Consider the following 18,477-nt stretch of genomic DNA (forward strand, 5'->3'; position numbering starts at 1 on the left):
CTTTTCTACAGATTCTATGACAACTGAGAGATTTAGAGCTGTTAATACCAGAAAGAAGACTGTGACACTATACTAAGTACAGTCTAATGCAATTATTATGCTGATACTAACAAAAAACAAAACAAACAAAGATCCTCTGCATCTGCTGCTACCAAATTCAGCAGCAAAGCTTCAATGAAAGGACTGAGCCATAAGAGGGCAAGACATTATTCACTCTTTGACGTCTGTGAGCCAAGGAGCTGTTAGTCTACTAGGCCTGCCTTTAGGATTCATATTTAACAATATAACATGCTTCCATCCTTGTTTAAGGTCTTGGGATTTCATGAACATTACATTTACATGCAAAGGTAAGTGAGCGACAACTAATTGTGTACAAGAGCGACTGCTTAGTAGAACTTCTTGCTCAGTTTTATCTCTCAACTGGATCTAATTTCACTCAGAAGGAAATAGTGGAAAAAAAAAAAAGAGGTGGTATGCAGCCAGCATGAAGAATACGCCCTACACGTTGAGAGCTGTGTCAGCTTTTTGCTTACCAGATCCATTGTATCTCCCCTTACTGAGGTTCATACATCTGCTAGTGGAAATAAAAATAACCACTTCAACTTGATTTTCCCTTGAGCCCTGTATTATTTCAGCTGTTGATTCACAAGTACACTATATTGTACTTCAACAGTAGAAAAGGTTCCGATGGAAGGTAGGAAAATGCCTAAGGAACCATCTCAAAAGCCGTAACTTGAGGCTGGGATGATAATTAAAAACATGGGGCAGAGAAGTGCAAGCAGCTTGAAAAGAGAACCAAACAGGAACCATGAACTATACCGGAAGTCTTACTGGAAGTTCCTGATGGAAAAAAAAGGCATTAGAGAGACTAAGCTTACATTCACTCCCAGCCTTCTTAGTGTATAAAGAAAATCAACACAAAGGAATAGAATTGAGAATTACAAAGGAAAAGTGGACAGAGAGAAGAGAGATGAGATATGAAGACAGGAAGAAATTGAGGTAGCATCTAGTACAGGAGGAACAAAGAACACCCGTAAGTGACAATAAAATCCTAGAAAAAATTTCATTTAGAATTAAGGAGTTTTTCAATATATAAATTAGTTTATTTTCATTTAGATATAAAAGTTATAAATACAATTGATGTAAAACAGTATCTGATAAAAGAGCTCTGAAGCGGTTCATATATCTGCGTAAATTTGACCAAGACATGGAGGCTCTGACCCCGTGAAGATGATTTGACATCAACAGATAGCTTGAAGAGCCACTGCTGTCCAGCTTAGCTCAAAGGGTGAGTAAAGCAATGCTACTGTAGCCTTCCGAGAACAGAGAAAAATTAACTTAAATTAGAAATTATCATCGTAGCTTCAGGACACCCCAAGCTAACATAGGGCAGTTTCTTTCACACAGTCCTAGACAGAAAAATAATAATAATCAGATTATGAACTGACTATTTTTTTTTAGTATTTCTGGATGGGTGTGGGGAACGTGGAGCCATCAGCCAAGAACTCAGTGGAGAACTGGAAAACTCTGTCAGGTCTTAACCCCAGCGTGATGAGCAGGAAGTACATAAAGGCACAAAAGAGATCCATGATTCAAGTTCTCTTCACTGACTGCTGTGCTGATGAGATCACTCTCAAGACAACGGCTCTCTAGCTAATACAGAATAGGCATCTGAGACTTGGCTTCCAGCATTTTCTAGAGCTGGTGCCCTCAGCAACAGTTCATAATTTACAATTAAAACAAAGTTTACGCATGATTACCATCATTTTTTTTTCCTGGCAATGAAACTCTGTGAAGATATTTTCTGATATTATTTTGAAAGAACAAGTGATATCTACCACTGCAAAGACTCTGGAGAACAAAAGCAGTAAGTCTGTTTTTCAGGAGCGTGAAACAGAACTTGTCTGCTGACAATATGCGAAACTGGTAAACGCTGATTCTTGTCTTATTGGAAGGATACAGTTTTCCAATTTCATCATGGATATGCACAATGGCCATGAAACTGGCAAGATAGTAGCTGTTCTCTACTTTAGCACACACCAGATGTGTGCACTACGAGGCTTACGTGTCAGTGTGCAGCAATTCGCTCTGATGAATCAAGGCCATATGAATCAAGGAGTGTCCCATGCTGTGACCTACTGTCTCCATATTGTAGAACCCAGCATTGAAAATTAGAATAATGAAAAGGAACTGGACTATCAGACTTAGCAGAGAATCATTCCACAGAGAAGGAGGTAAGTGTTTTTACTACAGCCAATATCTCATTCCAGTTTGTACTTGTTGAACACTACCTACGGTTGCACAGAGGCTTAACCTCAACCCTTCTTTCTCTCTGTTTTTACAGACAGCAAAATGCTACACAGGGCAAGAGAGAACACATGCCATAACCATCCTTCTATTTTTTCTGAATTAGTCTGATCAGGAACTCAAAGGAATATTGGTAGCATCATCTTCAGGGGCACTGCTGAAGATCCAAGGTATATGGACACTAAACCACTATTTTTCTAGTCCAAGCTGCAATGTGTTTCAATTAGTGGGTTAACTTCCTTAGCCTGTTCAGGCAGCAGCATGTGTTACAAGGATTCTGAAAGCAGAATCAATTCTGACAACAAAAACATCACCAATATTCCTTGTTCTTCAACAATGAGTACAGAGACTGCTCAGTCTTGGGACAGACTCCTAAGATCTACTGTAAACCACCATAATGCTCTCCGGCCTGCTATTTGCTTTCAAATAAGCCTGCAGAAGTTTGTCCTCCAGTTCCCTTCCATCCCTGATGTGCTTTTCATTACTCCACCTAAACTCTTATAACAAGATGCAGGGATGGGAGTCAGTTCCATGTCTCGAGTCTGTTGTCTCTCATTCACAGGCCAATTTGCTATCAAAGCTGGAGAGTCCAATAGCAAAGGCCTGAAGAGCACAGAGAGGATAATTATAGTCCAGAGTGAACACATCTTCTGCTACACGACCGAACTGCATCACAATGTAGTCAGCTGGGGAGAAAAGAAAGATTCAGAGACCAGCAATTTCACAGGGAAGCAAAGAAAACAAACAAATGAACAAAAGTTCAGAAGTATCTGGCAGTCCCAAATATATGTGGTCATTGTATCCATCCTTTGTCACCAATTTGGACTTAAAATCTTTTCTCTGGGGTGACTGTGGTATTCTAGAGATTACCAAAAACCAAGGCCCACACCACTCTTTTGCTGGGTTGAAGGTGTCACATTAACTTTTCTTCCCCTGCAGGAGGCTTGCATTTGTTCCCTCTTTTGCTGGACAACAGCCTCTGCACCCATCCCAGAAAAAGTTAGGCCTTTTATAATTTTCTTGACAGCTGAGAAGTCCTCAGTCATCTTGAGCTGTCTTCTTTCATCCAGTTTCCCTTCTCCAGCAAGAGTGTCCTACTCCTCCAAAACCTCTTGAAATATATTGTGCTTTCCCTGTTTGAATGACACCCCACCCCCAATTCTCTACCAGACTCTTACGGTCATTGTCATGGACAATCTGGAAGTTCTTCACTGAAGCCTGAGTGACTCTCCCATGGAAGTTCAAAACATAGGACTGAGTATCATCATTCCAGACTGGAGCCTTGTTGTGCAGCTCAATGAGGTTCTCTAAATTTTTGTTTTGCCATTTTGACAGAAGACTCTCATGTTCCTGTTTAGAAGAAAGAAATATATTTATCAGATTCAGAATGGCTCTATTTCTGAGTACTGCCTCTCTCCCGTACGCACACTGTGATTTCAGTGTCATTCCCTGTTAAATGAAACACAATGACAGCACTTAAACTCTGTCCTACTGAAAGTATCCTGCAGGTACCGGGAAAATACTTTAATGGTTTCCTAGTCCAACCATTCCTTTCCACTCAAGGAGTTATTGCCATATCTCCACCCAAAAAAAAAAAAAAAATAGTGAGAGAAAAAGTGTGTGCATGCACAGGAAAGACTGCAATTCACAGGTCACAGATGACCATCATAGTGCTGGTAGAAATCTCCTTTACGAGGCTCATAAGCTTTCTCTGATCTTGTTGGATCCATTTCCAAAATTCTAAACTTTGAAACAAACAAAGAACATCTACAATTAACTACATAGTGTAAACTGCATAGGCCCTGGGGTGTTTCAGTATAAAGTCAAAAGGCTGCAGCAGGTGGTAAGCACACCGTAAGTAGATTAAATGTCATCCTAACGGATCTAATAAGAGGTGTACAATATGAAGAATATACAGACAAATAAAAGAAATACACAAAAAGGAGAGGCAAAACAGCACATTAAATTTCAGAAATAATTAATTACAAGGAACTGGAAATAGTGCATGAAACACATGGCATACAATTTAATTTTAAAAGTTATGCAATAAATAAAACCCCAGATTATACATTATATAAGCTAAAGCTCACAAGAAAAAGAATCCCATTAAATAAGTTCAGTTTGAATGGAAGTGAACAGAAAACAACATTTTGTGGAGGTGTGGCTAATATGACTAAGTGTTTTAGTATTGTATATGGATAGAAAAATAGGTTATTCTCAAAAATTCATTGTTTTCCTTACACTAAAATTTGTTGTTCGGTTTAAATTGTATCTTTATTTTTAGCTTTATTTATTTTCATAAAGGTACACATCAACTTTAAAAATTGGCACTAACAAGCTGCATTTTGATGCAATTTTTCTTCCTGTAAAGTGGGGGCAGTATTGCCTAATCAGAGGCATCACACTACAGAGAATGAAGATAAAAACAGAGTCAACACCCCAAAGGATTTGACAACTTTTTTGAATTGCTTTGTCTTTCAGACTTGGCTACTGTCATTATGCTTGCCTGCTAGCAAAGGGGTATGAAAAATGTTAGAAAAATGCACGAAGAACCGTTAAACTGTTACTGAAGAATATGAGAACACTGAAACATGAAGAATCAATGACCACCTCTAGATATAATTTTCCTGCCCACAGAATTAAATATGTTTTTCAGGTTCTCATGAGTCTAAATTTCCACTCTTGAAGGCCACTCTTCTCTGACATCAAAAATACTCTCTTGTTCTACTTATATCCACTCACAACATAGCTGCAGATGCGATTTTCTAGCTTATAACACTGATCGGGTGAATCAGTTGGCATCTGTCCTTTCTGCCACAGGTCTCCTATCACACCAAACATAATACCCACATTTAGGGATGCCAGAAGGCATCTTCATCATACTCCTTACTGTATCTTCAGATACACATCTGTAAGCTGCTTGCCAGGAACAAATGCATCTGAGAAATCCTCATATGAGAAATCCTCATTAAATAGCCACAACTCCATCCTTCTCATCCCACTTTCTCCCTAAAGAATCCTCACTTTCCTGGGATTCTTACAAAGATGCTGACACCATTCTGATAAAAATGTACTTACTCTCTTGTTACTACACCAAAATACTGCCCCATCCATTTATTATCCATCTGTTGTAATTCCCATACTGGCTTAAAATGAAAGCTTTTGGGAGATGAGAGTTTGTTCTGTGTTCATGTAACCCCCAGTGTAACAGTGTCCTTTCAATGAGGAGTTGTAGGTGCAACAGCAACAAGATACAGTAGCCACTGCAACAGTATATGGCATTTAGGCTAACTACATGACAACTAAGAATACAAACAGTATTCAGAAGGCTACAAATGAGGTAAAAGTCAAGAATAAATTAATTAACACCTTTAGGCTACACTATTACTGTCTATGAGACTCATTAACAGCCATGGACAACCCTGCTGTAACGACCACTATTGTCACCAACACCCGCACCTCTAGGAGAAAGTTTTAACCTCTTCCTCCAATCTGAACCATGACCAAACTTCGTAACTCACATTTTGTGGCTGGATCGGAATTCGCTTATGGTTCATGTTCATTCCTGGAATGATCACAGACATTTTTCTGGGACCCTTGAATCCTAATACATTGGTTTCCTGAAATACAAGTAAAAGACATTATTTTCAGGAATGGAGATACTCTGTCTCACAGAAAGACGGATAGAAAAGCTGAACTTGAATCCACATTTGTGTTGGTTTTTGGAGATTTGCTAGCTGTAACTGTGCTAGCAGTCATCTAACTCCAAATGTGTTTAATCACTGAAATAGCTCTCTTCTTCCATTTAGAAAAAACTGTCTCAAAAGACATACAGAGCACTACCTAATTTGTAGTACATTTTCATTGTCTTAATGAAACATCAACAGCGAAATTAGACAAGTGCAATTTCCAGGCATAAATTTCTACATCCAAGGCAAAAGCATGTTAAAATCTTGCTAGTGAGCAAGAGTTAAATATAATAAAGTATACAGATCTTTGATCTGAGACAATGATATATAGACATCACCATTTAGGCTAGAATGTTCCTGAAGAATGAATGGCATTTTTCTTGTGTTTAAGAGCATACCTACCATTTGCTGTCAAATTGTGCTCTTTTATAAATGATTAAGAACAGACCCAGAAGGCAAAGTAGTCAGCATCACAGAATATTAGGGATAGGAAGGGACCTTGAAAGATCATCTAGTCCAATCCCCCTGCCGGAGCAGGAACACCTAAATCATGTCACACAGGAATGTGTCCAGTCGGGTTTTGAAAGTCTCCAGAGAAGGAGACTCCACAACCCCCCCTGGGCAGCCTGTTCCAGTGCTCTGTCACCCTCACCATAAAAAAGTTTTGTCTCATATTTAAGCAGAACCCCCATGTTCCAGCTTGCACCCATTGCCCCTTGTCCTAAAGGGGCAATCCATCCAAGCTTCAATCTTAAGACAAGCAGACTTTTACAGAGTACTGCAAAAGACTGCTCCAAGTAGATTGAGTATAAAAAGCAAAGGAAAAAGGTCTTTCTTGGTATTCTCAAACCATTCATTTAATAATGTCAACCAAAATCCAATGTTCCATTTAAAGTGTTTTATTTAAAGTGTTTTGTAACAATGTCAATGATACCTTTAAAGCTTCTAAATACCAATTAAAAAGCCAGAATCTTTTAGAATCACTGAGCTAACAGAAGTGATACAACTTCTAATGTCCTACAGCATTTTCACAGACACAGAATAAAGGTCTTCAGAGCTGCAATCTTTATTATTTCATTTCAGAAAACCAATAAGCACATATGAGAACAAGAGTACTGATTTTATTCATGTATAAATTTCACTAACTTCACATATATGAAACAGTTTAAAATCTGAGAAATTGACTTTATAGTTCCTGCTGTACTCATTTTAACACCTTGCTCTGTTCATTTAGGTAGGGAAACAGTTTGGAGAGAGACATTTTACAAGGGCAGGTGACAATAACAAAAGGGAACAGTTTTAAAGTAGAAGAGGAGAGATTTAGATTAGATGTTAGAAGGAAATTCTTTACTCAGAAGCTGGTAAGGCACTGGAACATGCTATCCAGAGAAGGTGTTTGCCCCATCTCTGGAGGTGTTCAAGGTCAGGTTGGATGGGACCCTGGGCAACCTAATCTAGTGGGTGGCATCCCTGCCTATGCTCCCTTTAAGATCCCTTCCAACCCAAGACATTCTATGAAATTAATAATACTCTATACAAAGATCCAGTGATGTTTCTGTAAACAGGCTAGCACTGGAATTATCATGTCAATTCTTTTCCCCTACTTGGCATTAAGATTAATAGGAAAAAAAAAAATCAAGGTCCAATAGGCTAATGCACCATTAAATTTCTACTGCTGTACCTGTGATAAAAGAAAAATTTCTCCACTTGACTGGCTTTTATTTTGTAAAGTATCTTAAATTTTCCTCAAACCTCAGGACTGGAATAGGAATCAACGTGTTTTGAAAAACTTCACAGAATTCTACAGTGATGTACCTACAAGTACATTGTCTCTATGCCTTAGACTGAGATGACCCACAAGACCAAAATCCTGTCTCTAGGACAAGAGACAGTGATAGTGAATAGCTTCCCCTGGAAATGTGCCCTTACTAACAACATGCTACTACTGAAATAATACCAGCTCACTTCTATTTACCAAAATGCCTTTAGTTCTGCTAAAAATAGCCCTACTTCATGAGACATTTCCAGTTATTTTGTAGTGTCTACCAGCTGGGCAAGAGGCAGTTCATGATGTGGCTAGCTCCGTATCAAGGATATGCTGAGTGGCAACATGCCTAATGTTGGGTCAGGTGACAAGTCCATCAGAACATTAGTTTGGATCTCTCTCTCTCCTCTGACAATGGTTTTTTTCCCATTAAACTTGTAAAAATTTATATTTGAGGCCTCTGCCCTTTATCATATCTGGTCGAAATTGGTTAGTTAGTTCAAAAGTTAAATGAGGGAGGATGCAGGCAGCATGATTTTGTGAGTCCCATTTCCTTAGTAATCAGGCTACAAAAAAGAAGCACATAAAAGGGAAGAGGCACTACTTACATAAGAGGCACTACTTACATAATAGATAGCTGCAAGCTCCTGTCGGGTACGGGCCTTTTCCAATAGGCCTTGTGCCTTGATTGGGCTAATTCCATGGTCATAGACCGTAAATTTAGTTCCCATGAGGTTTGACCTAATGTCAGGTTATGGAAAGACAGAAAAAGAAAGAGGCATCAGTGGATTTTTTTTTAACCATCTGAAGGCATGTGTGCAGCACTGAGAAAATACATGCCTCTGGTCATCGGGTTTGTCCACAGTCAGCTCAGTAAGGAATTTCAGTGAAATGTCCATTGTAAACCGAGCATGTAACCTGTACTAGAAAAAGTCCTGAGCCAGAATTCCTCCAAATTCTAAATTATCATTGTGAATGGTAACTCTAAAGGAGGCTTGCCAAGCCAGGTGAGTACACATGGCATTAAGCAGGAAGAGGTTAATACATTTCCTGAATTGATATCAAATTGCTATTTTTAACTCCAACTATTCTAACATGTAAATTCTACCTTTCCTATTGCAGAAGATGTACATTTGTCCATAGTTTTTTTTCTGTGGTTCTCACCTGAGTTTTCCAATGAAACTTTCCCCTTCCCGGGATAAATCAGTTGGGTCAATTGATATGAGGTAATTGGACGTTTTGCTCTTTTTTCGTTTTCTCCCTGCAAGAAGGAATGTCTGGAAATACAAAACTTTGATCAAGACTGGTGTTTTGAAAGAATGCAGAAGAACTTCTATCCAAACTGTTACATCTCCATTTTTTGTTCTATACTGTTATTACTGTCTCCATACTTTTCTGTTCCACAAGTACCCAGCCTGAATTCCTGTTCTTCCAATCTGCTCACTCGACAGCCTGGATATAATGCAACTGCCTTTTCTAGTCTTTCCTCTGTTTCTTCTCAACAGACCAATCTCTTTGCTTTTCTTTATCCCTGACATTTTCATACTTTATTTCACCTTTCATTGTATTATGGCTTCTAAACTTGCCAACATCCTCCTTAGTGCCTTGGCCAAATATAAACTGTCCTCATCTACATGCTGTCTCTCCTCGGTTTCTGGTGTCTTACCAATTTATGCACTGCTCTCTGTTACACCAAAAATATTGTGTGGTTGAAGTACAATAGCCAAGCCAAGATACTGTGTGCTGCTTCCAATACCTTTCTGTTGTCATCCCTTTCCAGATGCATGTAATAAGTAGGGAAGAGGCCCCGGTCCATTCCCTTCTTATCTCTAGTGATTCGACATTTGATTGTAATACCACGGGGTGCAGGGCGTAATGCAAAATCCTCCAAGTTCTCTACTTCTCCCAGATGTGCAACTGCCTGAGGGGATGGACTACAGGAAGCACCTGTTTCCTGTGGGAAGAACCATCATATTAGCAAACCAATATCAGATCAGAGGCTCTGGTATTCCCCAGGAAAAGAAAGGCTTATTGAAACAGAAGATCTCATGCCTCAAGAATATATTTGGGAAAGGAAAGTTGAATGAGAAAACAGTTGTGTTTCTCTGAAGAAAGTGGCTGAAGACTTTTTTACTCTGAGTAGTCTAACCCTCCAAGGGGAGGAGAGAAAAAGTAGTCATGAACTAGGGAAAAAGTGAATTACTAGGAACAGGAAAATAGGTTGATACACCATAAGTGTTCTAATCAAACAGCCTCTCTACTTTTAGATCTTCAAACACTCTGTGGGAAATAAGGCAGCATGATGAACTGGACTGATGGATGCTGCAATAAGACAGAATGTGCTTTCTGCAACTGAATTGAGCACTAAGCTTATGTTGGTTCTGAAAAGCAGCAGAAACAGAGCAAGATGACAGTAGAACCTTCACAACTAAATGCTGGAGGAGCCTTGGAGCAATGCATACAGTCAGGATGCAAGTTATGGTCACCAAACGAACTAGAATTCTAGTGGAAATCTGGTATCACATATTAAAGTCATTTTTCTTAGAGGTAGCTGAATCCTGTAGATTGTAGAACCCAGGGTATTCTTTGTCTGACCGGGCCTAGGAGATGAGGTTGATGGTTTACCCCTATTACCAGGTCCAGAGAGTAGAAAGTCTGATGAGTACACACATACATGCGCACACTTGAAATTTGCTAGTGGTTCTCACCCACCCCTTGTGGCACCCCTACAAGTCATCTCCAGCAATTGTCACCCACACCCCAGTCACCCAAGTTACTAGCGACCAGACCTCTCGTACTCACTGGCAGTGTAGCACATTATACATCCAGTCACCTCACAAGCATACTCACATTGGTCTCTTGAAAAGTAGCACAGACTTAAGTACATCCAGGATTGCTGCAGACTTTTATCCCCTCTCTTTACTTCTGTTTTCCCATGCATGTTGCTCCTTGATCCACCTTGCTTTTTTCCAGCCCTCATGTGTCCCTTCCTCTAATCAGCCTATAAATTTTGTATAATCCCAGAATTTTTCCTGTTCCATTGCAAAATTCTGCTCACCCTTGCATCCCACATTAAAACTTATAATCCTTCAAGCAGACTAGTGGATTTTGAGCCAGAGACAATGGTCTAATCTTTCTCCTTTGAGCATCATAGGGGTAGCTGATTCAGTGTGTTCTGTTCTTCACTGATTAGGTTACTTGGGTTGGGTTCCTCCACCCATCATTGTTCCTTTGATCATTACTAGGTCTTTGTGTTTAACTCATGGAGCCTTCTGTTAGATAACCTGACAATCTTGTCCTTCCCCTGCCTTCAGGGATTAATGACAGCTCCAAATACTGTATATTAACCCAGTGCTAAAAGGGTTAGTAAGTCAAAATCAAGCACGTACCCAGTCCTTATCAGAAACTGATTTCAAAACACCTACTGCAAAGGATTTCTCACTGGTTGCAGAACTAGGCCTCTCAGATTCAGGATGTGGTGAATGAGATGCTGGTCTCTTACTAGCTTCTTCCTCTTCTTCTGTGTCCTCCTCATCAAAATTCAAACTGCCTGAAATTCCTGTCAGAACATAGGATCAAGCAAGTAACCTTTGAAAGAAGGTGTCATGAGATCAGAATATCACTAATTTACATAAGACCCTTACATAACTATCCTGTTCTCTCTCTTCAATTAATTTCTGTTTTTCCAACTGCTGATTTTCTTCATGCTATATTGTTTCCTGAGCTTTGAAATTCAAACCAGTGGCGACATTTTACAGCTGACAGCGTGCAGCTGATTAAGCTTTTATTAATGCATATTTTACATGATATAGCACATTGTTTAGCATATGCTACCATTGAATTAAATTTTGCCTACTTTTATGCAGAAAAGCTCTCCATGCTTTAAGAACAAAAAAGGCAATCCAGCTCAACAGGGTGAAACGTACTCTGCAGCTTGGACTCTACAGAGTTTACATCCTTTACCATTTCCACTTAGTATTATAGACACTGAAATGAAGTATGATACTTCTTCAATTAGATGCTTTCCTGTTCTTACATCAGTAGCAGTAACTCAGGTTTCTTAAATACTACTAATGATTTGATTTTCAGAATGGAAACAGAACTGTCCCAGTATTTATTTATTTAATCTTAAACCAAGCACAGCTATGTAGGGATGACTGGGTATATAACAAAAATAACTCTGAATAAAGACTACATCTGAACACATCACTATTTGGTGTTTCCTTTTACTTGGTGGTATATCATTTTGTTCTGCAAGTCCGTTCTTTAATTTTGCTGTAGAATGGAAAAGCATATAAAGCACTGTAGAATATGGACAGACTCAGCCTACTAAGCTGAATTTGTTTCTGTGAATCAGTATTACAACGGTGTTCCAATACAGGGGACACTGCTGTAAGTTCTTTGTCTCACATAAAACAGAAAAACATAGTCTTAATACCTTGTCTGTAAACTTCCCAACGTGCATTTGGAAAGAGGAAAGGTGCTGACTAGAGCCAATTTCAAAATTCACTGCTTATATTTTACCTAGACTAAGTTCTCCTGGAGTTTCCGGATATTTTCTCCTGCTTCCTTCCCTAACTCTTGTGTAATGTCATTATCCATAGATAACAGCTGTTTCACGTGACAACAGAATAAAAGTATTCCTATACACGGTAGCGTTCATAAAGTGTACTAGAAACATTCTGGGAGACAGTCTCTGCAAAATGAAACAAGTTGCACAGCACATTAAACAATAGCCATTACTTTGCTTAGACTGTATACAACAAAAAGGCTTCCTGTGGTACTATAACAGCAACTTAAGATGCTTGGCAGGCAGAGATAGATGCTCCCCTGGGAAACTACTCAGTGGGATACGGCCCCTGACACAGGAAGAGTACCTTTGTTGTTAGTGTCCTCAACAGTTAAATTACAGCATTACTGGTTTTAGAAGGTTCTGCCATTGCGAAAATATTCAAGTATTTTGTATATCGTATCCAGATATATCTGGAATAAAAACACCCCGAACTTTAGCAAAATGTGAAGTATAATGTTTTGTCACCAAAAAAACTTAGCTTTTTTTTTTTTTAGAAAGGCCAGAAAATTATAAAGCATACTGTCATATTCCACTTAACAACAGAAGGAACTGCAGATCTTCATTTCTACATGCTGTAGAATCCGCTAGCTTTGCTTGTACGAGGAAGATCCTACAGACATTTGTTTCATGATTTCTTAAATGTTACTGAAAAAAAAATTACAAGTAGAAGAGTCCTGAAAAAGACCTCTGCCCATTATCAACTCTTACCTCGTTTCTCTAAGATTTCTTGCAGATCTGGCTTGCCTGATGTTTCTGTTAGAGACTGTCCATCCTTTTCCTCATCTGCATTGTCTTCTGTTATGGAAGATCCAACAGAGAGAGTTTGGACCTTGGTTCCTAAATCTTGCACTTCTGATTTCAGGAAAGCAGCTGGTCCATCAATGCCTTCAGGCCAAAATGAGAGAGAATGCAAAAGTCTCATTTTTACAGGTAAATACATTTCCCAGGATGGTTGGTTTCTCTTTCACCTTCCATGGCTCAAGCATCCCTTTAAAGTACTGATGTATTCTTGTTTACTTCAACTTCTGTCAGACCTGGGAGGAGCCAGGCCTGACTGTGGTACAGATCTCCTGCCATGCTACACATGTCAGGCATGAGTTTCTCCATTTATAAGTCATTGTATACAGTTTTTTTCAAGGACTCAAGCAATTAAGATGAGCAGTATTTGTCATGCACATTGGTACCTTTCAATTTATTTATGGGTAACTACTCTTTCCAACTCCTTGTTTGGACTCCTTGTTTGTAAGGAGTGGTATTGAGTGAGTGCTCTACAGTGAACATCACAGATAAATCTGATAAAAAGCATCCACAGCTACAAGCTTAACAAACTGAGCCTCCTCTTCTCCAGACTAAACAACCCCAGTTCCCTCGGCCATTCCTCACAGGACTTGTGTTCCAGGCCCTTCACCACCTTCAGAGCCCTTCTCTGGACACAGTCCAGGGCCTCGATGTCCTTCTTGTACTGAGGGGCCCAAAACTGAACACAGCACTCGAGGTGCAGCCTCACCAGAGCTGAGTACAGGGGGACAATCACCTCCCTGGTCCTGCTGGCTGCACTATTCCTGATACAGCCAAGATGCCATTGGCCTTCTTGGCCACCTGGTCACGCTGCCAGCTCATGTTTAGATGAGCATCAACCAATACCCCCAGATCCTTTTCCTCTGCACAGCTTTCCAGCCACTCTGCCCCAAGCCTGTAGCATTGCATAGGGTTGTTGTGATCAAAGTGCAGGACCTGGCACTTAGCCATGCTGAATTTCATCCTGTTGGCCTATGGCCATCTATCCAACTCGTCCAGGTCCCTCTGCAGGGCCTTCCTACCCTCTGGCAGATCGACACTTCCCCCCAGCTTGGTGTCATCTGCAAACTCACTGAGGGTGCACTCAATTCCCTTGTCCAAATAATCAATAAAGATATTAAAGAGGATGTGCCCCAACACCGACCCCTGAGGAACACCACTGGTGACCGGTTGCCATCTGGATTTCATTCCGTTCACCACCACTCTTGGCCCAGCCATACAGCCAGTTTTTAACCCAGCAGAGTGTACCTGTCCAAGCCCCCAACTTAATGTCCACATTACCAAGTCTCCAGTCATCTGGGACCTCTCTGCTGATAGACTACTGATAGATGATGGAAAGCAGCTTGGCAGTCACATCTGCCAGCTCCCTCAGCAACCTCAGGTGGATCCCATCTGGCCCCATGGACTTGTGACAGTCCAGGTGGAGCAGCAGGTCTCTAACTGTTTCCACCTGAACTGTGGGGGGTTTATTCTGCTTCCCATCCCAGACTTCCAGGTTGGGAGGCTGAGGAACCCAAGGATAACTGGTCTGACTATTAAAAAACAGATGTAAAAAAAGCATTGAGAATCTTAGCCTTTTCCTTAACCTCAGTAGTCCTGTTCCCCACCGTGCCCAGTAAAAGATGGAGATTCTCCTTTGCCCTCCTCTCACTGTTAATATATTTGTAGAAACATTTTTTGTTATCTTACCATAGTGGCCAGGTTGAGCTCATGTTGGACTTTAGCCTTTCTGATTTTTTCCCTGCATGTGCTGACAACTTCCTTGTACTCTCCCTGAGTTGTCTGTCCCTTCTTCCACTGGACATAAACTCTCTTTTTCTCCTGGAGACTCAACAAATGTTCCCTTTTCAGCCACACCAGTCTTCTCCCCCACCAGCTCATCTTATGGCACGCAGGGACAGCCTGTCTCCTGTGCCTTTAAGACTTTCTTTTTGAGGAGTATCCAGCCTTCCTGGACCCCTCTCCCCTTTTGGTCTGACTCCCAAGAGTCATTTGTTTGCACTGAAGAAACTTCAGAACTACGTATGCTAGTGAGGGAATAGTAAATTTCATTTTTTCCTTGTAGTTTCAGTACTACTGAAGTTTCCTAACTTCGAATGTCTATGAATCTTTTCCCTTCCTCTCTTCCTCTTTCCTCATTTAAAGCTGTCCTTCTTCAGATTTCCCCAACCTGATTTTAAATATGTAAACGCTACATCACCACTCTCCTCCTCATCCCATGACTGTGAAAGAGATCTTGAGACCAAGAAAAACATTTAAAAGACAGGATCTCAGGGGATATTGTATGTGATCTTTTCAAACTAGGTAACATTGGTTTAAATTCTACTCTGCAAATTAATTCCCTATTAATCTAACAGCGGTATTATAACATCCTGCATTAGTATGCATCTCAAAACCTATTTGCTGTTACTTTCTGGATAGCCTGACAGGATCTTGGCTCTCATAAACTACTTCCTGACATTTTTACTGCAATGTAGGGCTTCCACATCCAGTCATATCCAATCTTGAGATGGAGCATACATTGATTCTATGAAGGACAGTAAAGGCAGCCACCACTGGACTATTCTTTATCCTACTGCTTCAGAAAACTCTCTTACTCTGTATTTGTAGCTCCCTGCCAATATAGAAGTTCCTAGCCCATTTCTACACCTCTTTTTAGCTAAACACAAGTAAGAGTGTACTGAAAGGCAGCTGTCACAAAATTCAAGATAATTTTTTTACTTGTTTATACACTTCAGTATTTCTCCACTACACTAATAATACAATTGTACTTGTATACATAAAAAAAGGTGTGATCAATCTTGTTTATTGCTTGACCACTGTCACACCAATGTAGGTCACCACATGTGACATAAAATGTATGCGCTGGCATTTTGAGGAACATCATTGCAATTGGGTTGACTACTTACCATGTAACATAACATCACTGTGGAATGGGGTAGGAGTTTCTACTAAAGGAGTCTGCTCCTCGCATCCTTTGGGCTTTGGCCTGCGCAGCTTTGCCTCGGGATTTGGCTGTACCATCAAGGGATCAAGACGTTTTTTCCTCTGCTTCTTCTCTAGAAGAGCTCTCTGAAATAGAGAAAAACATGAAATAGGAATGAGTAACCACATCCAGAGAGGCAGTGCCTCAGCCACTGGTAATGACATGCTAGTGGATCTCCAATCAACCTAAAATGCACTTGCGAACTTTTACAAAAATCCTAGATACACACCCCACAGTGTCTTTGGAGCGAGATACTCCAAAGCCTTTGCTTCTCCATCAGTGATTGATGGGTGATGAGGACACCTGCTTATTTTCTGATCTATCCTGAGACCATCAATAGATAATTATAACTCCTTTTAACAGATAATTTTAACTCCTTTAACTCCATTCCTCCTAACTCCATTCCTCCTAACTCCTGCAGTAAAAACTTCAGCAACCCTTAAAATCAGACAAATTCATCAGTCACTTAGACACTTCATATAGTAATGTTGCAACATACAGCATATTCTGTCAATTTTATTACTCCATGCATCATACTTAAGCTAATAGAACAGACCAAACAGCACACAAGGACTCTCCATTTGCTGCACTATAGTTACAATTGGACTAGACATAATGTCTTTTAGGACAACTTCCCGTGTGTACAGGGAATATATAGTTTATCCTCACTGGTTTGTACAATTAAACTAACATTGACAACCAAGATTATCACCAAGATTAACACCAAGATTATCAGAGTAAAAATAAGAGCCCGTGACCTATTAATTATATGGCAATTAAGCCTTCCATTATATTAGTATACAATTTCTAAACATCCTTAACAAGGGCTTATTCTGCCACTGCAGTTATAAATGCTGTCAATGCAGTAAAAGCAGGTCAGTACTTGCAACGGAAATGGCTTTTGTGACAAAGGCTATCATCTAACAGGGAGAACTCAGAAAGCTCCCAGAAACTGATGTTTCAAGATAAAACAGAGGAGGAAAAAAACAAACAAACAAACAAAAACCCACAGTCATTAAAATAAGACTGATTTAGTAATAGGAAAAGATCTACCTTGTAAAATATTTCTATGTAATTCAGGATTGAAAGGAAATAACTTTATATCCATATGCTAATGTTAAAAATAAAACATTTTTCTAAAAATACTTTCTTCACCAAGTGCTTCTCAGTTAAGGATCCAAGGATCCAACAGATAAACAGTAACAACAACTCAATTCATTTGAGAATGATGTTTTTGGAATCCTTTCCTCTCCTGTTATGCTTTTTCTCTCTCTTGTTGGATCTTTCCTCTCCTGTTAGGCTTTTTATCTCAAGTGAGGACAGTTTCTCAGGCAACCTCTCCCTGAAAGGTTCCAACACAACTCAGCCCTTGGTCCTTTATTCTTTCTTTCTTTCTGCTTTTCAAGTTATTTTCTCCAAAATACGTATTTTTTTAAATTTGTGATTTCAATTTGAAGACTAGATGGCAATACAGGTACCACTCATTACTGCAAAATTATTTGTAAGGATTGTCCTGGACAGCAAAAAATACATAGAATTCCAAAGAGATTATCAGACTGGACTAGAGAAAAGGAAGGAAAATAAGCAGTAAAGTAAAATTCTGAGAAAATGCTCAGTCATCACAGGTCACAATATTTTCTATACAAGCACAGTCAAACTGTCCAGAACAACTTAAGTATTTTTTTTAATTATTTTGTAAATTAATGCTAAGTGAAAATTAAAAATACATCTACATTTCTAAATCTCTGATAGTTGACATAAAAGGAGATGGGAAAAAACAGAACAAAAAATTAAGATTTGAGAAAAACTATTGCCAAGGCTTTTCTACATGGCAAATAGACAGATTAGAAAAAATAAAACAAATGCATCCTAAAGGTAGTAAGAAAGTACACAGATGGAAATTGAGATCAGTATAGGATATAATCATTTTTAGAGTTACTAAACTGATTATTCTATTAGATCTTTTTTTAAAAAAACATTTTACTACTCACCTGTCTATAAATTTATTTTCTTATTATAGTAAATTCTGCTTCATTAAAGACTTCCTAAGGACTCACCAATCTAACAGGGTAATAGGGTCATATTGAAACACATATTCTATTGCTGGTATATGTGACTAACCTTCTTTTCACAAGAACTTCAAGATAACCAAAGCGACAAAATCTGATAGTAATTTCATTTGTTTTTAAAAGGTTTCTTTCTACTGCTTTGCTTGTTGAGATGAAAATCTACAAGCTCACTGATGGGATGGTTAGTAGCAGTTCTTTCTCTATGCACAAGGTGGCAAAGCAGCATTACCTTCAGCACTGTGTGCTCTTAGACTTGTTCCACTAAGATGAAATCTAAAAAAACAAGCTGT

The 18,477-nt window shown here is 39.4% G+C and overlaps 1 protein-coding gene across 6 annotated transcripts in view; it reads right to left on the reverse strand.

The window, feature by feature from the left end:
* Window positions 1–1,081: 1,081 nt before the first annotated feature.
* Window positions 1,082–18,477, reverse strand: part of TULP3 (TUB like protein 3) — a 35,999-nt gene continuing 18,603 nt past the window's right edge. For 4 of the 6 annotated variants that reach the window (XM_013199961.3, XM_067005284.1, XM_067005305.1 and 1 more), the window contains exons 3-11: window positions 16,042–16,204; window positions 13,043–13,219; window positions 11,151–11,320; window positions 9,518–9,715; window positions 8,926–9,038; window positions 8,388–8,502; window positions 5,829–5,927; window positions 3,486–3,657; window positions 1,082–2,993 (exon numbers count right to left, since the gene is read on the reverse strand). In XM_013199961.3, the coding sequence (XP_013055415.3) occupies window positions 2,860–2,993; window positions 3,486–3,657; window positions 5,829–5,927; window positions 8,388–8,502; window positions 8,926–9,038; window positions 9,518–9,715; window positions 11,151–11,320; window positions 13,043–13,219; window positions 16,042–16,204 (1,341 nt within the window). In that variant the 3' untranslated portion in view covers window positions 1,082–2,859. The remainder of the gene's footprint in view (window positions 2,994–3,485; window positions 3,658–5,828; window positions 5,928–8,387; window positions 8,503–8,925; window positions 9,039–9,517; window positions 9,716–11,150; window positions 11,321–13,042; window positions 13,220–16,041; window positions 16,205–18,477) is intronic. The other 2 variants (XM_067005289.1, XM_067005294.1) reach the window with 2 other exon arrangements.

Source organism: Anser cygnoides, chromosome 1, assembly GCF_040182565.1.
Source record: "Anser cygnoides isolate HZ-2024a breed goose chromosome 1, Taihu_goose_T2T_genome, whole genome shotgun sequence".
Lineage (NCBI taxonomy): Eukaryota > Metazoa > Chordata > Aves > Anseriformes > Anatidae > Anser > Anser cygnoides.